The sequence below is a fragment of the Lineus longissimus genome, chromosome 6, assembly GCF_910592395.1.
Source record: "Lineus longissimus chromosome 6, tnLinLong1.2, whole genome shotgun sequence".
NCBI lineage: Eukaryota > Metazoa > Nemertea > Pilidiophora > Heteronemertea > Lineidae > Lineus > Lineus longissimus.
Window position 1 is genome coordinate 20014726 of NC_088313.1, and position 26971 is coordinate 20041696.

At 39.9% G+C, this 26971-nt stretch overlaps 1 protein-coding gene across 6 annotated transcripts in view; it reads right to left on the reverse strand.

The window, feature by feature from the left end:
- Positions 1–680: 680 nt before the first annotated feature.
- The window catches only part of LOC135489259 (transcription factor COE3-like), an 82498-nt gene continuing 56207 nt past the window's right edge, over positions 681–26971 (reverse strand). For 4 of the 6 annotated variants that reach the window (XM_064774527.1, XM_064774525.1, XM_064774526.1 and 1 more), the window contains 10 exons: positions 18620–18701; positions 15806–15935; positions 10128–10178; positions 9050–9180; positions 8676–8802; positions 8354–8442; positions 7562–7745; positions 6620–6793; positions 6070–6093; positions 681–4835 (listed from right to left, as the gene is read on the reverse strand). In XM_064774527.1, the coding sequence (XP_064630597.1) occupies positions 4729–4835; positions 6070–6093; positions 6620–6793; positions 7562–7745; positions 8354–8442; positions 8676–8802; positions 9050–9180; positions 10128–10178; positions 15806–15935; positions 18620–18701 (1099 nt within the window). In that variant the 3' untranslated portion in view covers positions 681–4728. The remainder of the gene's footprint in view (positions 4836–6069; positions 6094–6619; positions 6794–7561; positions 7746–8353; positions 8443–8675; positions 8803–9049; positions 9181–10127; positions 10179–15805; positions 15936–18619; positions 18702–26971) is intronic. The other 2 variants (XM_064774529.1, XM_064774530.1) reach the window with 2 other exon arrangements.

Below are 26971 nucleotides of genomic sequence, written 5' to 3' on the forward strand. Positions count from 1 at the left end.
TCGAACACTTTTGGACGATCGATTTGTGCCTTATTTTAACACTAATGACTAACGGCCGGGAAGATTGATACCGAACTGGATGGTTAAGTTGTTTCAGCAGACACCGCGAGGATGGAGCTAAAACTGCCGACATTTTTGGCGAAATTGCCGCCCAAACCGAGCGTAGTTTGGTGAGACAGAAGAAACCGAAGGTGAGGTATTAATTTCTTGGCCTAAATGTTCTTTCATGTGATAAACCAAGAGGTGTTTTATGTGAGAGTTGCTGTAAGTTATCATATCAATAAATGATGAATCACTTGCGTTCTTTTGAAATACTTCCAATCCAAGGATCCATTACGCAACGCAGCAATCTCAACAAATGGGCCGGAAAGGGTGAAGTCGACAGCAATTCTAACGTCAGGACAGGAATTTGGAACGTCCCGGAAAAGCTGAACTGAACAGCAATTTGAACGTCACGAAAGCTGGAATCTATCGAAAGAGCTATCCTGCTGAGGCGAATCTGACTTCCAGCAGCTGCCTAAACTGGTGAGTACAAGTTTCACATACCGGTATTGCGCACCCGTCACATGCCTTTCTACACTTTTGGCTGTTCCTTTAGTGTTGGCCGATGGGGCTCTAGCATGCATAGGTAAAATGCCCACAAAAGGTAAAAGAGGAAACAAGACAACCTTTCTTCTTAAACATATATCAATATATTTTAAAGATTTAAAATTGCAAATTGACAATGAAAAATCTCCATTAAATACAGCCAAATTTAAATATCTGTTACATATAAATTGTGTACATTACCAGTAGAGAAATGCATTGAAATTAAAATGAAGGCATGCATAATGTACAACAGGATTGATATTGCCCAAGAGTTAGATGGGTAATTTGCAAATCAGAAAGATTCACTTTAAACAGTGTCAAAGATTGACCTTCACTTTCTAACTGTGTGGTGTTGATTTTTTCGACTTGTAAAACCAAGGTATTTTATTGAGAAATCCAATTACTTACTTTAAAAAGTTGACTATGGTCGGCTTCATTAAGGGGAAATTAATGGAAATGTCGAAGTCAGTACCTTTCGAATGGAAATGTCATGGATTTTGACTGAGAAGGGTGCTCTTGTCATTGTTATGCAAATAACCAACTGTCATGGTATGCCACTTTGGTGGGTATTCAATAGATCTGAGTATCAAATAAAGTAAAATACATTTTAATTTGAGGAGTAAATATAAATCTGATAAATAAATTGAGGAACTACTTGTCAGAATCCAGATAACCAATTGACCATGGTTTTGGGAACCTCAGCACTGTCTTAAAGATATATTGTTCTCTATCAAGATGACCTTTGGACATCCTGATTCTGCTTGATGTCCAGGGGCAGATAGAGGAAAATGAAGAGTGCCCAGGGCCTTTCAGTGGGTGTACCCTCAAAATTTTTTTGGGTTCAATTTGGCAAAATAAATGGTCGATAGCAAATATCTCTTTGATAAGGGGGACACCCTACCCTGCCCCTCCCTTGAATCCACTTCTGTACCTAACTCACCGTTATTGGCTACAGTGCGACAATGAAAACAACTTTATTGGTAAAGAGGGACAAGCCCTGACCCAGGTGCCATGAAGGGTAAAAATGGACTTCCAGAAGGTTATTCATTGTCCGTTTCTTTAAAAGCAATAGAATAAACAATTCTCACAACGCTAGTCACCTTTAAGTATCAATTTGCCGCCAGACTAGAAAAATCGACTGTAAACATCGAGCTTGAAAGAATTTCAATACATTATACTGAGAAAAGGAGCTAAAAACTTAAAGCTAGGAATCTTCTGTAAAACCATTTCCTAAAATGGCAAGAACATCTAGGCTTATGTTAATTTCTGAGGTATTTCTACATAAATAGACAAAACGAAATAAATTACAGACTGTTCATAAAATAATATCCAGACTTATTTACAACTGGGTACAAAACATGCGTCAATTTGTAGCCTTGATCCTTGGCCTTCACTGATGTTGCTTTTCTAACTCAAATATTGGCGTAATATGACTCGAAGCCAACACCATTCTGATGTGGTTTCGTGAATCTGCTACCTAATTGCCTACGCTGTTGGCAGCTAAGCAGTGAGTTTCAATCAAGTGGAGCGATATAACTTCGAAATATCACTATTGGTTAATATCTGATGAATGTTCTACGGATCATCCAGCAAAAGGGTTGCAATACATCGCAATCCTGGTTCCATACGTTTTCACGGAATGGTGTTGGCTGCACCATCACCAATCGCCATACCAAGTTATAAGAACCAGGTCATGCCTGTTATAGGCATTGAGCTACAACACCAAGGTAAGTGCAATATTTACAAAGACTCTGAGATCAGTACGTATGCAAACTTTAAGAAGATAGAAATTAAAAGACTTTAATTCACTATTGGTCGTTTAAAATTGCTTAGAAGAAAATCGAAAGTCTGTATCAACATCTATGGACACATTTTCATAATTTCATGTTTCAGTTTGATATTGTCGCCGAACATTTCAAATAGCTCAATTGCTGTAGGCATTACTTTTTAAAGTTCGTGGTTGGCCTAATCTTGGTTACATACTGAGTATATCACTGAGGAGGGATGCTGGGGGAAACCTACACATAGCTAAACCAAATGAACGAGATTCCGTTCTTTGGGTAGTAATTTTTCCCGAAAACACCTTGTTAAACAATAATCTGAACATAAATATTGATACAGACATTACTCATTTGTACAGTCGACAAGAAAAATGTATGGAGATATTTCAAAGATAAAAACTTTATACACACAATATGCATTAAGATCCGATGTGCACTTCATATAGAAATATAAAACTGAGGTATGCATTATATCTGCAGAAAAAGTGACAGTGTATAATTATTAGGTACACTTCAGGAGCAAACCCCAAGTAATAATCTCAACCCCATATTTCATGTAAAAAATTCCCCGAAATCATTATGTAATACACTATGAATGTGATAAAGGTTCCTCATTTCTTTTGACAAGGGCGTGACCCTGAAGATTTCTTGTCACATTTACTGCAGCACTGCTCCCCAAACTTGTGTAGAAGTCGGTGCATTAACACTATGGAGTACTGTCCTGCACCCATGCAACAGGAAGGGTAAAATGGCACAAATAGAGCGACTACACAGCTGGCAGTGCACATTACTGTACAAAGTGGCTATACCTGTACTATCTTGCCTTACATGTACATGTACTTCATTTCTCAAAGAATTGAATCTTAACTAATGATCTTTCAGGTACAAAATCCCTCGATATGATTTATGGACCAAGCTGCATGAACTTTACACAGGCTTAGGACATTTCAACTTGACACCCCTATTTTCTACATGAATCCAATAAAGTACAATGGTTTGGATGAAATGTGCAAAGAAAATAGGGGTACCAGATTACACACAGTCATTTAATGACATAATTCATAATATTTAAGATTGACCCTGTCTGAAATTTTGACTGAGCAGAAAACGTCATAATACGATAAGACGAAAGTATCTACATGGCTTCCTACGTCATGGTAAGCTCTCATTGACTAGATTCAATTTAATCAAAACCTATGAATAAAATAATGTATACCATTTTCATCTATATTCAATAAAACAGTCAATTTTAATGCTCACTTGATCTCACATGAAACAAGCTGCTGATAGTACAGGGTGTTTCAAAAATATCTCTCAACATCTCATCCTGTCAGTGGTCAATATTATGGTTACTATCAACACTAGCGGCAAGTTCATTAAGTTGAAATTGGAACTTTGAAAGATTAAACTTTCAATGGACCACCTAAGTCCAGGATAACCCACATATCTGCTCAGAACAAACAAATAAAACATTTGAGACACCCTGTATACAGATTATCTCGCCTTAAGTTGGCTTGTTTTTTTCTTCACTTACAAGCGATGAGGCCAAACATCAGTTGAAATAATTTCAATACGAGTACTGAAAACCTATAGTGTCAGAGATAAAGGCGTGCAGAACGTCCCTAATGATGGACTTGAAAATAGATCAGGAAAGTCTGTTTCAGAATGGCTGTTCATTCTCCCGGGATTCTATTTTCTTCCCAAGATTATGCAGCACACAAAAGTTACCAAAATTTAAGTTAACCCCATACTGAACTTCCAGCGTTATTGCCTCCGTAGCCTCCGCGTATTGACGCGCGCTGTCTGTAAGCTGAGAAATGTCAATACATTGAGGGTCAAGATGGTTAAGTTATTGGCCTGATGCCAGCCAGGCGATCTGATGTACTAATCTGGAATGACATCTGTAAACTGTTGTTCTCACAGATGTATTTAAAGGACATAATGACACAACCATGCTGTAAGCAATTACTGAAAAATCTACTCCAGTGTTTTGTTTTCATGGATTTTTCTTTCACGGAAAAAGTTTTGACCGGAAAAACCGAAAGAAATTTCATAGTCCAACAAAATATTTTTTTGGAACTTATCGCAAATCGCTTGAAGAGAGCTGCAAAAATTAGGCGGTTAACAGTACACACAATGAAAAAAATATGGACCAGAATCCCATCAGGGAGAGGACCACTTTAAGCCACCATTTGAAAGAAGACCAATGTATATATACAAAGACTCCGATAGAGGAAGAAACACTTGTGTAAACTTTTATCCTGAAAGTTTTGATTCAGTGGGGTAAGTCCCCACTTTGAAAAGTCCCGGCCTTCTGTAGGCCGTGATTGGCATAGAGTTCTTATTCGTAGATTTTGTTCTATTTTGCGGGTGTGACTATCGGGCTGCCGTAGGTTTGACTGCCGCACGTGGGCAATGCGAATGGATTCATACTTGAGAATGGTGACGATACTATACTGCTCATCCCTGAAATGACAAGAAGTAAACGCATTTGAAGAATGATTCAAAAGGTCAAATATTCAAGAACTAAAAAATAGAACGCATTGAGAAACATTGCCAAAGCTTAAGCCATTATTTTATCATTTAGATTTCATTAGAGTGATCCATGTCTACTAATTTGACAGAGTTTTCTTGGGATGACAAATTGATGATATCGTTCACTATCGCCTCTTAAAAAGCATCGTTAGTTAACTTATTTAACCCCAGATAGCAGCATCAACAAACAAACTTTCAGTTTGAAATATCAGTTCATGATTAATTCTGAGAAACTACAGGAAATTTTTTTACATGTACTTTGACAAAACTGACAAATGACGAACCACAAAAAGGGCAAATAACTTTTGACAAAGACAAAACCAAAGTTACAAAAGCAAAGAAAGAAAACAAAGAAAATCTGAGTTCTTGTTCAAATGTGAAATTTAAAAACACGTAATACAGGGTTGAACTCTTCCAAAACCATAGGAGATATCTACCGTAAGATACATTAGTAAATTTTGTACTAACATTCATAATCGGGTGTGCCCATCCACCTTGTAGCCCCATAGCACCAACATGGGGTGGGGGACTGTTACCTGTCCGGACCACGGGCGCAAACGCACTTTTCTGTTTCACCGCCGAGATCATATTTGCCGGGGAAAATGCGAAGATCCCGGCCGAGTTATTCATCATGTTTGGGGGCAGCGAAGGCGAATGAGATGGAACGACTGCACAAAACAAAAATAAACAGAAAAAAACGTAAGACAATAAGCAGAAAAATTAAAATTGGCTGTCGTACAAGGTCAACTTAGATGCACATTTTTGGCACATCGGAAATAGCAGTCAATTGTGATCTTTCTTTCACCTGTCTATCATGCTTGGTCAAAATTAGCTTAAAAAAAGCTGTGGCCGAAATTTTCAGGAATTGTTTTGAGGGCATTTTGTTTCCTTTGTTGAATATGAGGCCACTTCAGAACAAAATATTATTTCAGGAACCAACTTTTCTAGTTTATGAATTCGAATCATTTTTGGGTAATTTTGGTCATGGGACGGGTTTGGTGTTTAAAACATAAAAGTGACCAAATACGTCTTTTGGAAAGCAGTTCACAGAACTTTCAATATAGAAGAGTTATCTCGATATGCCTGGATGTGCCTGCAGGGTGACCTAGACGATCTACAACTACACCACACATATATCATGACTAACAGTGTACTAAACACTCACCAAAATGTACCCCATCTCGGTATTCTGTTATGAAAAAACAACAAAAACACACAGTTATCCAGTTTACTAGCTAGAAACCTAAAACTGAGTGAGTTCCGCTGACTCTTTATGTTTAGAAGAAACTATAATAACCTCAAAACAAAGTACCAAATATACAGCCAAAGCCTCTGATTAAGTTTTTTTACCAAAAAATGACCAATATTGGACTGAATGCTAAAGTTGTTATCTTTTGTATACCATAGATCACAATTAATGTCAATTGACGAACATGACATTGAGCTGCATTAGCATGTTCCCCCGCCCCCATATCTATCCCCGGCACTCCTCCACAAACAACATTCCCCATTTAAATCCAAAGTCCAAGATTGCCTCCCCTTAAATTCAAGATTGCCTCCCCTTGAATTGCCTCTCCTTAAATCCAAAGCCCAACATTGCCTCCCCTTGAATTGCCTCCCCTTAAATTCAAAGACCAACATTGCCTCCCCTTTGATTCAAAGACTAAGGTTAACTCCCGTTGCCAGCCTGACTCAAAGACTAAAGAGAGTCTTACTTGCAGCTCCATGTAAGAAATCACTCGTTGATCCCACGCCTCCCAGTCCACCGGCAGCACCATAACCATTTACGCTAGCACCACTATACGTGCTGGCCGTCGTGCTGTGTGGGGTTGAACCGTTCGAGCCGTAACCTCGCGGTGAAACACTGGAGTTTTGACTTCGGTTGTAACCTGTTGGGGAAAGACCAGCGTCAAAAGATGTGAAAACTGTTTAAAACTGTGAAGAGAATTATTCAAGAAATTAATCGGTCTACGTTGTCCAAGGATGCATTTTTCAAATTGCGCATTTTTAATAAAGAGGGGAAGAATGACACTATAGATGTTCACTTCTGCTGGATGGATTGGGATAGCATGCTAGGCATAAGAACTTGCCTAATTCAGCAGATACACAGAAATACTGGGTCATTTGGTCAAACTCTGTTCTTGAATATTTTGTGAGAAAGAGAAGATCAGATAAGAAACGAGAAGAGAAGACACAATCCAACCTTTTCCGATCTTTTCCGAGATAAATTGGTGTGAGCGTCTAGACGAAGATGGCAGCACTAGCCATTAGTATTGCAGTTATCGAAAAACAAGTGCAGTGCAAAAGCTTGCAATAGCTCAAATGTATAGTTTTCATCTGTTTTTACCAACTAAGTATACGGAGGCATAACAAATCTGTCATACAAGTCTATTGCATACGGCGAAATGGACATGGACATGTCTCGCACGTAACTAAGTCTTTTTAAGCCTTCCGCTGGAACCGGAAGATTGTTGAGAATAGTATATCACCACATGGTTTGGAATTTTTGCAGTGGTTGATTAATATGGCCAGACTTTCAAAATAGCATCTCCACGAAAAACTGATGAAAAGTTATACACTTTTGCATGCCATCGACGATGCCAAGCGACGCCAGAGAGCGAAAAAATCAGAAGGTTGGAAAAGGTGGCGCCACCAACCTTCCTCCCACTGACCATTGGCCGTGTCGTGGACACTGACGGCAAGTTGGCCAGTGTATGTGTTGAACCCTGATGTGTTGTTCATACTGGGCGACCGGGGCGCGGGCAGGGAGAGCTGGTTGGGATTCCGCGGCATGCTGTATAACGCCTCGGCTAGGTCGGCTGCTCGCTTCAGGATGATTTCCTGCAATGAGAATTAGATGAGAATCAGTGTTTTCGGAAACTTTTCAATCTTACCCTATAGTACTGCATATTGTTTTATTTGGATAATAGATATACATATTCTTATATTTTGTAACAATATCGCAGTCCTGAAAGGGTTAAGACTTGTTACAAGCGCATACAGAGGCGTCCAATGTACACTGAGCTCCAGCATGAGAAAGATGTGGCCATATGGCGGGCTTTCATCTTGCCCTAACTTCATTAGCACATTAGATCGTTAAGTCAGCACGCTGTACCGCTCGAACAATAGCCAGACTCTGCATACATAATATCTCGCTGTGACATAATGCTCGTGACAGTGCGTGCAAAATATGTCGGACATGTTCACTTTTTCAGTCACAAGAGTTTATAGGGTGGCTGTGGGCAGGAGCCAGGGAGGGTGAGATTGGGCTTAGCGAAAACACAGATAGGGGTCTCTTATATCTCACAGTACATCAAAACTATCGCCGCTTGTATGAAGAATATATCACTGAGTTAAACAATTGTGCATACCTGTCACACGCAAGCTATCAATGTAACCATCAAGTTTGTGTCTTTAGTCCCCCTTCAGGTGTTTAGAGGATTTCTTACCTTTGGTAATCTTTCTGGGTCTCCTGGATGGCGTGGCACTAACTTCATGAGTCTCTGAAAGCCATAGTCTATTGTGGGTTCTGTTAAAGCTGCAATAAATACGTATCTTGTTATAATGATATTCTTCTCCAGGCTTAATATTAGGCCTACGGCTACGGTTTAATTTCATCCCGTTTGTTGTTTTTCTGGTATAGGCCTAAAAGCCGACCTCATGAGCCCTGAATAGCGTAGAGGAGTGACTGTGCCCCCTAGCGGATTCGATCAGCCAATACGTCATTGGTCCCCAACTGTAGTGGAATGCAATATGATAATCGTTACTTACCTGTGTATACAAAGCGACCTGGAGCACCTTTGCAGAACTGTTTTGATTTGTATGATAATGTGACTTCTACGACCCCTGGAATGTGACGTGGTGGAGTTTGCACTCTGATGGCATGTGATGTGATTAACTGCAACAGAAATAGATACAATCAGTGACAAAATATCAAAATATGATCAAAGAATGTTTGAAGAAAGCCAATAAAGCTGAAAAATAACTACCTATGGCGTAACCCTTGATTGGTCAAGATGAAAACTATAACATTCTGCCTATGAATTGAACACCTTATTTTCAAATCAAGAAGGACACAAAACGTCAAGTATCCAATCAAAAGATATTTGAGCGGGAGGGGTAATGAATCCATGGGCATAACCTACCTCACTCCATACTAACATCGTCCCAAATACGACTTGTAGTCCGTCAAAGAAGTTGTCTCCTATGATGATAACCGTCGTACCACCTGTGGTCCATCCCTCGCTCGGACAAATGGCTTTTATGCAGGGAGTTGCTGAAAGAATTGGCGAACTCATTAGGTTTTTCAAAATTGATCTTCAAAGCATTATCATCGCAGTTTATATTTTAAGGACCGGGTTGCTCAGTTCGACGTTGGGTCCGAAATAAAATTTGCTCGAGGAGACGATGCTTAGTTGAGGCAATGCCAATGTTTTGTCTCTGATACTGATTGACCAACTTGGCCCTGATCAATGGTAACTCCTCAAAAAACTGGTGTGAATGACACTTTCTTCTGAATCCAATAAGGCTTTTGTTGGATTGGTGATTCAGCTAAATTTATGAAGACTTATGCATGCATCTATTTGACCCAACCATATTATTGTAGCTGATGAAATGACTTGTTGAATAAAATATCCTTATCTGTTTGAAAGCGTTAAAAGAAGCAGCATTCATGGAAATATATAACACCAGCATTTTTGAACAATCTTGACAAAATTTTAAAAAATCGTTTAATTTTCGACACCATGCGTAACTGATGGGAGTGGTGGGGAGAGGAGGAAATAAAAAAGCATGCTTGGATATTTGACCTGTTATTTTAGCTCAGTAACCACAGACTGGAGAAGATAATACAAACTTTCAATTATGTCTTAATACATTTTGATAGCTTAATATCGCTGAATACTTCAAACGGCTTCGAAGTCAAAACTATCATTCGTGTAGGTTACTTAACACTCCACTACATCTGTAATAACAGTACAGTTATAAACTGCATCACTTTATTCTTGCAATTACTTTACTTGGGAAGGGGTGGGACGAACCCCCTGCATCCCCCCATGGATCCCCCCTGCCCCAAACACGGGCTGGCCGCCCTAACCAATAATAATTATTATTCCCGCCAAAAGACACATGCAGTGGAGCAGAAGCAACTACATCACGAAAATCCAATATTTTGAGATGACAAGTTAATATTCTTCAATATTGTCAGTTAGTATATGTGTTTACCTGTAGGTAGAGCCACTGGAGATTTGTTTTCGCCTTGACTACCGGGACTATCTGCTTAAAAGTCCAAAAAGTCGAAAAAATTCATTAGAAAATTCAACAAATGACAATGTGCTGTGCAAAAGCAGTCAAGTTTCAATTGCTGCCAAGGCCATTGTAAATGGGAGCCAAGTGTTTAAATCCTGTTTTCTGAACTAAAATATATTTTTGTACGAATGAAGGACGGGAAGACAAATTAGTCACAGGTTCACAGCGCCCATCCGCAATCCCCCTTCTCCACCTTTACAATAGTCTTGGCTATCCACAGAATGATGTTCGTGACCTTACTCAAATTTTTATCTTCAATGAATTGAGATTTTGAGGAAATGTATATATGATAACTTCATGAGTTGCTGGGAACCATAAGGGGAAAACACGTCTCTTCTCAAAATGCTCTCATACGCATGTATTCTGAAACTAAAAGTAAAAGCAGGACTATCTTCTCCAGCCTGCAGCTACAGTAAAGGAGCTGAAAGGCTGTCCCGAAAAAAGTGCAATTTCTCTAAACTACTGAAAAAAGGGACACAAAGAAAAGGCTCGTTTTTGGAATATTGGAAGAGGACAAGAGAGTAAAAGTGAAAAATTGATCGAGCAAGTGCAGAACTAATTTTGCTTTCTTGAACAGCCTTTAAGCATTTGCATTATGTTAGGTAGTCGGTTTTAGTTCTCAGTGCGTCATATGCAGTATTAGCAGAATTCTGGGTCATAATTCAATGTCAAATTCGTAATCATCATGATATAAGCCTTCACTATACATCCCATTAATGATAAATGAACCTTTCTAAGAATCCCAAAGACTACATCACTAACATATTCTTTCATACCATCAAAAATCCTCTAATAAATATTTCAGAATTCGTGGTGTTGACAGACCTAAATGATTTATATATCCACACCATGAAATATGCAACATTAATTCCGATCGGATATACACCAAAATATCAGGCTAGTTTGGTCGATTTACTGGGATAAGATCGGCATGCCGTACAGGTACAAATTATCCAGCGAACGGCCGCTATCTGCATATTTCAATCAACAGAGGTCGTAAAATGAGGAAATATCTCCCGAGGGTGTCTCACCTACGGATAACGCTCTCTGGATCAGACTCGTGAAAAACTCTTACGAGTGTGAAAGGCTCCACCCTCGTGCCTCTAGAGCCCAGGGTCACGACCCCTGGGACTCTCCCTGGTGTCATTTTGACATGGCGTCGCACTGTGCTGTTAAAAGTTGCTTAAAAAACGGATTTATCTTCTTTTTATTGTCATGTCCTTTGAGTTGTGATCCGAGAAAATGGTTTTTCTCTCATTTACTTAGTATATAATCTATGAAGTCATGACATCTATATACAGATATGTTTTCCATAACATGTCCGCTGTTTCCCTTAATTTATCTTTTAAACATACTGTAAGCTGTATATACTGTAATACTTTTTGGTTCCAATCCCAAAAAAATCCTTACAAGGCCCCCCAAAAAATCAAGAATTTCATTTTAGAAATTTCCGCAAATCGCAAAAATAACTATGACAAGAAAGTTTAATGGTTGGCAGGAGCACAGGTTTGGACACGCATTTCTTTGAGTTAACAATGGTAACACAAAAATGAAATTTAAAAAAAGTTCATTTGCAACGCATTTCTACTGAAAAAGTCTGATCCCATAGGATGAGATACAGTTAGTGTGATAACGTCTTGGTGCATAAAAGATCACCCCATGGGTGTCCCAGCCCCAAGGGTTAATATGTCCCCAAGGGGGTCCTTGTGGTCGAGATGTCCATCTTATCTCAGGGACTTATCCACCGACTTCGACGTGTAAATTACAGTTCTGGCAACGCTACACTTGCACTGGCCTGTGCAGCGTCCCGTCCAACCCGGATTAATTGGTGCTTGAATAATACACGGTTTCCTCAACTTCTGTCAAAAAAATGACACTGTGCTATTATGATGGGCGAAGGGCATTGTTTCATACGCATTATCTCCCATCTGTCGGGGAATTTCCCGCCGAGCCTGCAATGCACATGCTACTGTTAGCCGTGTGCGTTGATATACAGGATTAGGGTAGGACTCGCGTCGCATATCACTTTGGCGAAAAATCATTTGAAAATTAAAGTCAAACAGATTAATAACGATATGTTTACGCTCCGTCCAAGATCATTGGTGAATGTTTACAAGCTATTCACCTGTTATTTGCCGAGTTTCTTAGTGATCACTGACACGTAAAAAGCAAGTAAATAGCGCAATGTCTCGTTTTGAGGAGGCGCGTGGGACAATGGGATGAACAATGGCGAGCAAAAGAAGCGTGTGCTGCTGGTTCCTTTTGTGCACATTGAATGATCTTCTTACAGGAGTATCATCAGGATCCATTCCAACACCAGTAAGGGTCATTTAAACTCATTAGAGAAGGTGTCATTTTGGTTTGAATGCTAAAAATGATGCTGAGGTGTTGTTCCTCCTCTAAATGACTCGATCGAATTGATGCATCTTGTCTGAAGAGCCTTTCAAAGCTTTGAAGTAGCTGCGTAAGTAAGTTTTGTGTTGGATAAGTACCTTTTATATCAATATCCCCTCTTAAATCCCTCCAGGATATCGCTCACACAATCACGCAAATAATGGCCTGTATCAGCAAAAAATAGCCACGACTTTTAATCTCCAAATTCACAAGATTGGCTCAAAGTGATGATCTCTCGATAATGAAGAAAACGCAGCCTTCGCCCCAGAGGTTAAAAAGTTTACACTTGGAAAAATTCCAGTCAAGTTTTTAATCAAAAGCTACTGTTAGATAATTTGAAACGGATATTAATTGTTGATGCTTCGCTTATATGAGGCAAGTGATGTACTCTGAATATAAAACCCCTTTATTACTTATATATGCGTGCCCAGGGAGGCTTCAACACATTTTACTGGGCATTACACCGTTGATAATTTCGTACGGGTGAACAAATGATTTTTTAATTCTTTCAGCAATTGGGATTTTTGTTGAGTCTCAAAATAATGGGATTTTAAATTAGCTATAAAAACGTTAAACAGAGGTAATTCCGCTAGTGTCACATGCCTCGTGGGAAATAATTCGACAAGAGAAGATGGATAATTTACGCGGGAATTCCTAACGGGAGATGCGCGTAATTATAAGAGGGTGGACTCTACAGTTATAATTAAGGCTGGGCACCTCATTTTCTTCTAGTCGCGCGGGAAATCATCAACGGCCGCGTATTTATTGAAATGCCGTCCCATGTCTCCGCGTCCTGATGAAAGTTAAGATTGATACCGGCCAGAGTTCACAAATAACCGGTTAGCGAATACTCATGCGGATGATGTATGTGTCATAGACTATGTTTGATAGCGTCCCCCTTGGCCCCTCTGCCGAATCTTTCCTTGTTTCCTTCTCATGGAATATCAATTAGGCCGCACGTCCCTCGGCCCAGAAGTGGGTCGTCTGGCTGTGTGTTGATTGGTCAAACAATGGCGGAGGCTGCCAAACTAGTTAGCTATCGCCAGCCTTTGAATGGCGGAGAACTAGACTCTTTTGATATAGTGTCACTGGCCAGCTTTCCGATGGATTAAGTCTCAAGATGCATAGAACAGGACTAGATGAAAAGACAGAGCCAAATCAAGTATTCAAAAAGGACCATCTTGGGAATTTTTCAACTAAAAATGGTTTCTGGCTTTGCGTCAAAAGGTCCAAAGATCTGATTGCTACCGGGAAAGTACAAGATGGATTTTTGGATGCAATTTGGTGGGAATTAAATGAGCCTTTGCAACTGAATTTGTGCATCGCGGCCAAATTAATTTCCTTCTCAAAAGGACCTCTGACATGAAACAGAAGCGTATCGATTTAGCTGCATGTAACTAGCCATCCATCACCATATTCAGCGGTGCCAGGGTTGGAAGCTAAGAGGCAGCACTCTATTCGGCTGATGTCGAAAGTTAAAGAACAACCCCGCGCCCCTGGAATAATTATTCTGAAAATTGTATTCTTCTTGATACACAATCAACCATTCAGATCCTGTTGCTGGATCAAAAGACACAAAGTCACAATACAAGACACCGGAAACATTTGTGAAACCAGGAACCGCTTCTCCGTCGGAACCAGTGTCCATTAATTGGTTGATTAAGCCCCGTACTGCACATGCACGTGCCGTTCCTGCCCAAGTCGGTGGATGTGCTCACGTCCCCAAGAACACCAGCGGATGAACCTGTTTCGCTACGTTCTTAATTGGGGGCCCCAGATGGCCGGGACCAGAGCGGACAGATGGGAGTTTCTAATCTGATCGTAGGCAGCTGGATATCCCGGCCGCGACAATGCCTCATTATTGTTATTCTAATTAGTACGATGATGTCTAATCGGGGCGGAATTGTCAAAGCGTAATGCGAGACCACTTATTCAATATTTTAAGCGATTCATCATCCAATGTACAGAAGTATGATTATAAGGTGTCGCTGAATTACTGAATAAAGTATATGGAACATTTGACCTTTAATTTTTGAAAAGTTATTGAAAAGAGACTTTGTAATCTATTCAATTTCGATTATGTTGAGATTATGGAGTCTAATTATTTTTGACAGGTTTCTGTTCATCATTGAATTATACAAAAAAGTGGGCGGGAAACGTGACCTTTAAATTTGTCATTTTCTTGAAAGGATATTTGAATTTAGTTTTGTTTTCGTGAATGTTTGTAGCAAATTAGCTGATATTATTTGTGTAATCATTTTGACAGGATTATAAACAAAAATCTATACTGTTATCTAGTTGCATACTAATTCTACCAAAAATGTACATGTATTTTTCTAAATTTTCTTTAATGCCAAGCTTTAAAAAGTAAAAGCTAAACGACTGTAACTTGCCTCTAATGCATTAAGCCGAGCCAGCCGGCCTCCATCACAAATGGATTGTATTACACATTTTGCCTAATTATATTACTCCTGTGATGTTACCATTGGTAACAGGTTAAATCATTCTCTTGCGCCACATCACTGATGAGTACTGGCGCAAACATTTTTCAGATGAGTTTCTCCAGTTTGTGTATTTTTTGTTTCGCCAAAACTAATGTACACAAAACTGCATGACAGTTGATGGGGAAGCAGCCATTCAAATTTGCCATGTAGCCATCTTTACGAAAATATATCATTCTTGAAAACGAATTCAAATTCAAAAATGTCCAAATCAAGGAAACGATCGGAGTTACTCGACATGTCCTACGATCTGCAATGAACTCTCATGACTAATTTTGAGGTGAACCTCAGAATTGAAGGGGTTGACAATGTTGGTCTGTGATGCCACATCAGTCTTGGATTAATTTCAAATCCTCTTGATAAAATTCATTCATCTTTTTCACAACTGCAGGATTTACATGATATGGCATTCAAATGTCATTCCCAGTCTATGTTCTCGCATTATCACGCCGATCTACACAAAGTGAGTTGCTTTTTGCAACACTGATATTGAATTTTCTGAATTCTGTGCTGAATTTCTGATGCACTAAAAAATATCCGCAACTAAAATCAAAACTCACTTGACATTGAAAAATATTCAGGAAATTGTGCCGGATGCAAAAGATGTAAAGGCTGTTTAAGTCATGCAAACAAGAAAATGAAGGTGTCTAGAGCTAAGAAGTTGAAGGCAAATAAATTATATTTTACAATTGTCCTTACAATACCATCCTCCTTCTGTTGGGTCTAACCGCCGCGCTCTTCTGCCGTGTTTTGAATTGTTGTGTACAAACATGTTATCTGACACTGCCAACAGGGGGCCGTCCACTTGAACTGTCGTTGATATGGCAACCTGCAGTAAACAGAAAAATAACAGAGTTATTCTCAAGGGTCTAAAGTCCCACGCGAGTTTATCTGAAAGTAGATGACGGGAAAAGACGGGATTAACATTCGAGGATGTACATGTGGCAATGCGATAGTGTACATTTCTTTTCATCAATGTCTCTGGTGTCAGTTAACATATAGAGCAACTATTTGTCCGAATTCACTCCTCCTATTAACACCATGTCTGCAGTGATTTGTCGGCCATAAGTCCTCAAAGTGATGACACAAGAAAAGAATAGCCACCTAGCGGTGATGATCTATACACCACAACAGCCACCTGTCCCAAACTGCACAACCTGACCCCATGCCATGCACCCTCGAGCACCCCCTCAAGTGTTTGGTCCACAACACTCTACTCAGTCTCATTTCTATTTGTTAAGTGTGAAATTTTCCTGAGTGAACAGGAGAGTGGTTGGATGAATGTCATCGACTGCACAACCAGACCACTCGTTGACAAGCCCTTGAGCACCCCTCAAGTGTTTCGTCCACAAACCTCTCCACCCGCTCTCATTTCTCCAGCCGTGTATGAAATTTTCCCAAACCAGTGATTGACTAGGAGGTTATGCAACTGATACTGACTTTTTCAGGCCAAGAGCACCAACAATCCACTTTCAGGCCTGTCTGCTCAATTGAAAATGTTTCGTATCAGTTTTTTCTTTTATCAGAAAAGTAATCAGCTGCTGTAATCTTAATGTGTTCACTCGTTAAACACATCCACGCGATACTTGGAGGATGCTGGCTTCATGGAACAGCCACTTGTCCAAACTGACCCCCAAGTCCTTCCTCTCAGCCTCATCTGGAGTGTTGCGTCCACATCCTCGTCTCCTTGTTAACAAGGGCTTTGTCGTCCTCTCGTATAAGCCGGCAGAATGCTCGCGAAAACATCGCAGAATACTTCAAAATGTCGGAGGAGAAATTTGACGTGTATAATGTTACCGAAGCTGGCTTATCCTCTTATCCTGGTCTACCTGAAGAGGGCATTGTTTGGGGTGTCCCAAGGGTCCACGCTAAATCTCCAACTTCTATTCGCGAATGAGAAGAGGTTTCGTAACGTCGACATTCGCTTTTGATACGCGGGTAGCTCGAGCCGATTTCGTATCCAAAGATTGACATTTTACAATACTAATTGTCCACGCTTACATGTAAATATGATCTGCCTATTGAAGCTATTGTTAAGGTTGCATTCACAGTTGCTGGAGCGATGTCCATTTTTTGCCGAGAGGCTGAGTTGACAATGTGAGGTTTTTCTCCTCGCTTGGGGTGTACTCGGTGGAGAGGGCCATTCTCGCATTACAAATTCTACATCAAGGCTTCCAATGGCTTGCTTGTTAACAATGTCCTTACGAGAAGAATAGGTTAATCTTTCTAACGCTGTTTGATGATTTGATAGGAAAGGTTGCTACAATTCTGAATCTTCAGCCGAAATTATCATGATTTCGCATGGAATTTCGGTTTGAGGGATTGACTTTGGGTTAAGTATTTTATTGGAAAAGTTTAATGGAGATCATCATATGTCAATCAGGATTTTAACTGATTTTCATGAAACGAAAATGTTTGATAGTGGGAGGTGAACATCTGATGTTGTTGATATCAGTGGTTAAGGCCATGAGTCCATTTCAATTGAAAGATTTTGTTGAACAGAGCTGAAGGTGACATCATTAAAGAACTGGCATTGTGTCAGAAATCATGCTTTTATTCCACTTTTTGTATCATTTCCATCAGAAAAAGCAGACTCTTTAATAGAAATTTCTGTTATTTTCGACCATCATATCACAGGAAAACAACTTCGGTTAATGACGACCATGCAAGCAGTCTGAATAATTCAAAACAACAATGTTCTTGAGAACGTTGTTTGTTTGTAATTGCCATCAATTCAATCGGCACAGTCTGCTGCATCTCCTAATTCACCATAATTCACTCAATCTTGCAAAAACAAAATCAGGAGGAGAATTAGACAAAATAGCGAAATACATGGTATAGATATCATTGACGTCTTTTCCCATGATGCCCCAGCGTCCACTGGAGCGTCCCGCGAACTCTCCTGAGGTGATTCCCGCGTCACCTTATCATATCCCAAAAGACGCCTCTTCTGACACTTCTCATTAATTCATTGCAAATATCACTTCTGAACTAACGCGTATTCATTAGGCATGCTCAATGACCCAAAAATCAACTCATTTTATCATCTAATAACTCCTTCTGTGACGGTTACGCATGGTTAGGGGTGTGTGACTCCCTGTACCCCGGCTCCTTCGTTAGCATTCAATTCCAAGCGATCATGAAATTGTAGCAATCATTGCGGGCGGAGTGTGCGTCGCTGATAGTTCCGCAGTGTGACACTACCTTGTCTCCAGGAACGGTTATCGATATGGTGCAGATTTTATATGGAATAAATGACAATTAACTCCAAACAATCCTGCGACTTTGAAACGTATCTTTCATTTTCTCATTCTTATCTTTGTGATTTCAAGTCTTATTTTATTTCAACTCATTCTCTTATTTCAACTGGCCTCTACAGATCATGGTCATTTCATAAAATATCAACAACAACTCCCATTCAATGTGTACATAAACTAAGGTGTAGCCTGGATGTTCAGAGAATGAGTCAATTTTCCAGAAAAAACAAAATTTTATAAAAGATTCCTAACTCACCTGAAATCTTCGCATGTCCCTTGGATTTCCTGCATTTTTTAAGCAATTTTGATTGCATTTCATAAAAAATTTTAAGAAAAACCTGGAACGAAAAAACAGAGGCGTTTCTTTAGTACCAGAAATCAAGAGGCAATCCAAGAATCTGCATAAATGTTATCAAAAAGGGTATTTCTAGAAACATTGTATTCTGAAACACTAAGTTGGTCGATGAGTTTGATAATCTTTAAATGGAATTAAAAGAAAATATTACCGAAACTGTTCAGAAGTAACATCTCTGCACATTCACGTATTAAAACGCTTTCATCCGACCTGGGCACCACAATTTCGTGAAAAATTCCTTGGGGAGGCTGACAGGAAGTTTAAATTTATGCCGGACATGTCTGCAGACCGAAAGTAAATTAGCTGTCCCTTGATAGGCCAGTCTTGTCTAAATGGTCTGCAGATTAGTGGTAATCAAAACGGCATCAGACGACTGTTTGTTTTTGTTCAGAGTCAGGAGGCTGACAGGTGAAAAACGTCTTAAAGGCCAGGATCAAAATTTGAATCTGAACTTGTTTTACAAATTTCCAATTATATGACTACAAACTGGGTATTGACCTTATCTAATGATCCCATATGAACCGATACTGTTTTACAGTCTGCTCTTCGACCACAATCACAAAGTTGAGAAGACATAAATGGGGTCAAATAACCAATTTGCAATTGAAGCCTTTGAAGACAGTTTCTGAACAAGGATGACACAAGTGAGCACATCCAAGATTGTGCCGGGACAAAAGTCACATCTATGGGTCATCTGACCAATTTGGAGATCATAGCCTACAGGGACACCAGTTCATCTTCTGATAGGACATGACCCACGCAAACTTTCTGATCGCCACAGTATAGATAAAATAGACTAAGAGTAACTATTAAGACCGTCGGGCCCGCTGGTCAGTTTGCGGACAATGTCATTTTGTCTACAGCATTAAAGCAATCCTCCGAGATCGCATGTGGTCGCTTGATAAGCTTATAAATGTCTCCCTCGACACATTTCTTGCTCCTTTGATGTAATTTCTAAATCTACCAATGACATCTATCGATATCGTATATTTTCCCCAAACTCTGACCTGCACACCGAGTCCATTAAAGTCGTTAATACTGATAATTACTCGGTGTGCTCGCGAGTTATCTGTTAGAAGACGCGGCATCGGATAGCATACCCCCAACTAATTCTCACGTACCCGTGGGGTGTCGTGATGTTTGATGTACGATCCCCCAAGACCCTGAGGTCAGCGCCGTCAATAAGCTCCGAGTGAAGGTTTATAGCTCTGCCGATTTGTGATTAGCCGTGTGCGTAATAACTTATCCAATCCCATTATTTGTAACGTTACACCAACTGATGTTCCAACTTCTCTATTTGGTGATACAGGTGATGACAAAACGAGTAAACCCGCGCAGGGAATTGCTGCTCGCGGGGTATTAACTCCGTAAACAGATTCATTTCGCCTACAAAACTCTAAATCAGATCGCAATCGCGATCCTTGGTTGGTATTAATCGGGGGTGAATTGTTGCATGCCTGATGACCCTACCCCAATCATCTATTAGCCACCCTGATAGCTTGCTTGACCGGTGTGAATATTCACATTTTCCAGCCGGATGGATTCATCCAGTCCATTGAACATCAACATCTCATTGTCACTCTCCTTGTTCTGGGATCGATTCCATCATGCAAACCAGGTCTTCTTATTATGGTAGAAAAATCTGAGATCTTTTTAATTTCTGAGGCTGGCTGGGTCTGTTATTTATCACATCATAATATGGCAAATTCTATGTTGATACCTGTGTCCTTATGAATTGACAAGCTCATTCCAACCACTCTAAACTGAAGAAATGCTTCGTATACTGTATTGGAAATATTGAGGGGTTTGGAGGTATTCACATTGAAACATACTTAGGTTAACATCAGTCTATTCCAAGTAATGTAGAAGAGAATGTGTGTACATTTCACAAGCTTAAAACACTAAAACTACAGTCCAGATATCTGTATAAGGAGGCGGACCTCATATAACCCAGCTTAACCTGGAAAATGTCCCAAACTCTCTAGAGATTCCCGTGCCTCCATTTTCATAATGCATCCAGCTAATCCATCAATAACGGACAAGATATTAGTTTGATAATGGCGTCCACTCATCGTCCTCATCATGGTAAGATGACCCCCTAATATCAAGCCGTCAGCGATTACAACAGGCATCGTCCACCAGATAAAGAATTCATAAGGTGCTAGAGTACCCATTAGGAAACTTTAATTATCACCTGACCGTTAATATGAGAGCTTTATTAGTTGTTAATTACGTTCATTTAAAGCTTGGAGTTAATCCGGAATTGTGTGGTTGCCGGATTCCATTCAAAAGGAATATCTGATGCTTCAGAACAAAAACAATGAAACCAAGAGAAAAAGACGATGTGGACAGACAAATACATGTATTTAGTTCGAAGATGTGTTTTTCAGAAATCAGACCTGTGTGTAGAATCAATTTGTTATTTTGAGTCAGTGGTTCATTCTTCTCTGCTCTATACTTAATGGTAGAACGAAGATGTCGCCGAATTTCACGATGTCCTCACATTTTTCTGATGCCTATCACTGCTATCGTTGATGAATAAGTGGCAAACATATTTTTCAAAAAGATGTCTGATATATTATCTTTAGTCACGTTTTAGTGTCATCCAAGAATGTAAAGGGTTGAAGTCGTTTTCGTGTCAGTCGTGGCATAGGCTAGCATTACTCTCATCCAAACACGTCTGTTTGTTTGGGAAACATAAACCGCGACCACCGAGTTCCCCGACATTTCCCTCGGCACCCCGCGAAAGGTGAGACGACGTCGCTACCATTGTGTTCTCATTACGGGGTACCTCATTTAGGATGCAGCCGCGTAACACAGGCCCCTGTGGGGGACCAAGAAATCCCTATACACTTTAGGAACTTTTAATTTAATTTTCTAGCGGGGATCTGCGTAGTGCTCGGTCTTTGAAGCATGCACGTCAGAGGCCCTAAGGAGTGGTTCTCTCGCCACCTCAGCTGCTGGGACCCGCAAGGTAATTGGATTGAGGGAGAGTTTAAACACACGAACGCTCCACTTCCGTAACTCACGGGAGTTTGACACTCCAGTCAGGAAATTGCAAACCTCTAGACACTTGTTAGGAGTCGTATGCATTATACACCGCCAAGAGCTCGGGGATTCACTAATTGATTTATAGAGGAGCGATACGCAAAACGGGGAGGAGTTGAAAATTTTCCCTCGCGATTGCCACAAACCCACAAGCAATCAATTTTGAACTTGACACCAAAATATGAACTCAGAAGGGCTGTGTAAACCATGTGTTGTACACAACGATGTTGCTGTCTTCTGTTGCGAGATTTTCTATTGGGAAAATGACAATGATAATGAAATTACGGAAAGGCGGAGTTATTTTGCCCTCAGTGGTCATAAATTATCTGTTATTTTGTAAGGTCTTGTCAGATATGTAGCTGCTATATTGGGCTAGCAAATATTGTCGGGATAGCATGAGTTGCTTGCTATACATCGATGTACAGATAACATCATTTTAGTTAGATGGAAATAACCATTATGAGAATACGTTTCTGGGAAAATTGAATCACGATTAAGGTCGAGATAAGCATGCACTGATTCTGAAATTATTACTCCCCTTCGCCTCTTGAGTGGGAATTTGGGAATTCAGGTTCATTTTGTAATTCGACCTAATTTTCTGTGGAAATTGCCTGAGTTTACATCGGTGGCTGATATTACCTTGGGGGTATTAAAGGCCGCCGTTTGATGAAGGGTTGAGGTTTTCATGAGATGTGTCGGTGTGTTGAGAATGGCTTCTGAAAACATTGCTATTAACCCGTATTAACAGAATACCTCAATCGATGATGGCTCAAAGAGAAAGACCACTTGCTCTACATGTAACGATTTCAGACAAATTCATCAATTCGCCAAAAAACCTAGTTTCCCCAACCTGCAACATCCACCTTCTCCGAGGTGACACTGCCAAGTTTGTTTTTAATTACAGCTTTTTCACAAGCGAGCTGTTTCTGGCATGGTATGATGTAAGTTCTTCCAAATGACTTACAGTAGCCTATAATAGTCAGTAAAGACAGTCCACAGAATCAGTGTATACGCCAGTCCACCCGTGCCGATATCTCGCGAAAACGTTACAGTTCATTCACGGGTATACCGGCCATGTCCCCCGGCGCCCCGAACCCAGATATTGCAATATCGCTGAGTGGTACTCTCCTACATTATTAATCAAATGAAAAGGACCTCTGACACCCAGTCGAATTCGGGGATACCGAGACATTTAATATTTATGACGCAGTCTGCGAGATTCATTTCAGTAAATTGTCTCTCCTGGTCTCGCTAACGAAGTCAGTCCTTTTGTCTAAGACGAATTATCGTATTATTTATGTATGCAGATATGTAATGTTATAGTGGAAAGATGCGCAAGCTCCAAGTTGGTCGGACAAGATTAAGAAAAATTGGAAAGTTCATGCAAAATTTATCAAAAGGTTTGACAATGGTAATCTTTGAAGGGATATTTGAAAATTTGGAGAATAATTCAGTGGTATATACCTTTGCCGGCTAGACCACTGGACTGGTCGTATGGATTTGAGCAAAATGTTTTAAAGAACTCGGCATTTGATGCTCATAATGGCTGCGTATCTATAGGCTGTTCCCTTGTGGACTTTGTTATTGCTGCCACTGTATCCAGCATTCTATTGCCTTTTAAGCCTACAGTTCATCCTTGGAAATATCGGTGTAGTCAGTTCATTTCTTGATGAATGGTCCACCATCCGCGTGTATTGTATCCACGAAACTTCTATGTTATTTAATCAATTTTAAACCACATTCATGTCCTGTAACCATTGTCTACTATTCAGCTTTACATTTCTTAATTTGTTCAGTTTCAATATGAAATTAATTTTTATCAACATTCCGCACAAGTGTCGAGGGGATTCCGTGACTGTTTACACAATGATGGACCACAAACATAAAGGGAATAATTTCTTTCTAAAATGTTTTTCAGTTCTCGTGATAAAAAAAATCATGTTTTCTTCAATATCAGAATGATGTTTTGATTTCATTACATAGGGTTTTTGGATTATTCATACTCGGTCATCCCTTGCATTTTATCAGTTCAATATATGAGTTAGCTACTGAGAGAAAATGGCCTGAAATGGATTACACGTCTCTTGTGGTACGCCGGCGGCGCGTATGATGCCATAGACACAAGTTGACGTCTAAAATGGATGCTCAAATGACGCACTGTACAGCATATACATGTAAGTATAGCCTAACCTGTAAACAGCCTGATTGGCATAAGTGTTTCATATTCAGGTCTGCGATATTTCGACCAATTCACGAAAATGTTATTGACAGTTACTCGAACAAAAAGTACTGATAAAACTCCTGCAATTGGTTCTGATGAAATATTCATGCCCTTATGCAGACGGACACTGTTATCATCCCGGTGGCCGCAATCGACCTGGAGACGGGTCGTGATAATTCTAAACGGGCCATTATAGCAAACTTTATTTTCTGGACATGTTGTCGTTTTGAAGAGATAAGTTTGTGGGCCTCCCCGAGGGGTGATAGTACTGTTTTTGTCACCAAGGGAAATTTGTAACCTACATGAGCCATTTTAACCTGCACACTGTTTGTTTAATTCAAAACAAGTCGCGGAAAAACACATGAAACGAAAATTGAAAATGAAAATTCGTGACAGAGAACAACATCGATGAACTCAAAGCTTTTCCGGAGCGATATATCTTTTCTTCAGCGCATTATCTCAGATTCAAGCCGACTCGTGCCAGAGTTATATGTATCAAATTCTCAAATGATGTGTCTGTAATAAAATCAAAATCTTAGAAATTCCAAAAGATGTCAAGAACGTTCAGCCGACATCAGGAAATCACGAAATTTAACACAGGGATGAGATCAAAAATTATGCACTTGGGACAAGAATTTGTTTACAAACAAAATTACACCCATCTTTTCCAACTCTGCCGAGACCTTATGTCTGCTTCATGGTGCATTTAAAACACTTAATTGCAAATTACATTAAGCTCCTGTATATTATTGTGAAATTTCATTTTTAAAAGTCAGCGTATTTAAATAATTTTTCGTTTATAAATCATGGTGCGCTGCTCCAAAATTCCCCCGCGGTTTGGCCAGTAACACTGGTGAACATTAACTGATATCGGTTAATGGTTCTAAATTTTACCTCCCAGCGAGTAAAATCCCATGTGGCCCAACCAATGATATTTCATTTCATATATCGCCATCTAATATGCAGATGGGTCTACGTCGTCTGCATACGGGATAAGGTGAGCTTGTTTGCGACCTGTCATTGGGCTATTTACGAATGCGGCACCCGTTAGCACGGAGCTAACACAGTAATTATTTTCCATTAGGTCCAATTCCCCAAACAGGCGGCCCGACCCTCGTCATATTTGTATGCTCCGACTATCAAAAAGAAGTGAGGCGAACACAATATTTAACGAGGGAGCGCACTGGCGGTGATCAAACGTCATCTGTTTGCTGGGCCCAGATTGAAATGATGCGATCAGGTGAAATATTGCTGTGAACAAATCATTTCCATCATTTAAAAAAAGATTCGTCCAGGGATGCTGGAAATGTTTTTTTTTGTCTAGGGAGTATGAGGTGACAAAGTCACTGCGATGTAATCCATTCAACAATTTTGTAAAACAGCCCCCTCCCCCTATTTCGGCCTCCTGGAGAAAATTGAGACAAGACAAAAATGGAACTAATTAAGCATAAACTTCCCCGCAGTTTCACCTTATTATGCCACATCGAAACAACCCCAAATAGGCCAGAAACTGACCCCGTCCACTGTCACCGACCCCTCCATCAACGTACTCTTTGCAATCTTTCATTATGGTGATAGTTATGGATGACCCGCCCCAAAGCTGTAAGAAAATGGCCTGCCTACGAACAAAGTTTTGTTTAGTATTCTGACGGAATGCTAAACCAATCATCTGCTAATGGCCAAAACATACACCAAAATCAGAAAGTCAAACTTCGAATTCAAAATGAACGATCAGAAAAAAAACAAAACATTACATCTCAACACCTCTGTTGTTTAAGCATTTGTGTCATGATCTATTCCGCGATCTTCATCCATCTCTGCCCGTTATCTCATTCATGATTAAGCTCTAGTACAATTTGTTTTCACTTTAGCTCCCTAGCGGAAAACGGGAATAAACTGCAAACGCACTGAGCTACATCAAAATATACCCAGGGGCCTCCGCATATGCACGCAGAATCGAAAATCAAGAGACGAAGTAACAAATTTAAATTGTGCGTCTGTGAATCGATGGCATTCTTAGCATGCGAAACACAGCTTTGTATCCATGGAGTGTATAAAAACGAATCAGTCTTGACTACCAGGGTGTGAAATAAACTTTTCGAGAAACATTGGAATAATTTAGCGTCATTTTTCGCAAAAGTTAAATGCAAATTTTTCGAATTTTTCAAATGTGCGTATTAATGATAATTACGTGTTGGCGCCTTTTTCGGTTATTAAAGAGCTTGAATTGCCTTGCTGAGTTGATAATGTGACTTTTGACACCTGTGATGTAGTCTAATGAATAAAATCATTTTATTTGAACAATAGGCTACAATAATTCATTCGATTTTGCTGTTCATCAACCAGATGCAAATTTAAAGTCATCTCATATAGAGACTTTGCTTTGTTAATATTCAGCGCTTCGGCCAATTTTTGGGTAGAAAAATCCATATTAATTTATTTTTTTTAGGTCAAGACTGGAAAAAATCACTGAATTTTAAAGTTTCCAGTAAGATCTGACATGGCGCTATCAAGTTATCATTGTGGTTATGACAAGCGATCAGAACCACTGATACACCAGCTCTACAAGATACACACAATGCCCGACAATGTCATGCGGCAGGTTCCTGCACTCGGCATGCACCTCACACCCTCCCAAGAATTAGATTTTAACAATTATGTGATTGTGCAGTGCTCGGCACGACAATCTAAAGGCGATGAGGAGGAAACAGAGTAATTCTATCAGGAGACGCTGGCGCGTGGGGACAATCCAAATAAAACAGCAAGTATGCTGCGTTCATGAGGAGGAGGAAGGTGTATTATGGTTATGTAAGAAAACTGCACCTCAAGAGCCAGTTCATTATCTTTCTAAATTCTGGACAGACTGTTTGTACCATGCAAAGGGTTAATGATCAGATCAAGGTGATGGTAGCTTGATTACAGCGTCTACCTTCCAACCGACATACAGCATTACCGTAACCATTGGTCAAGAACTATCATGACGA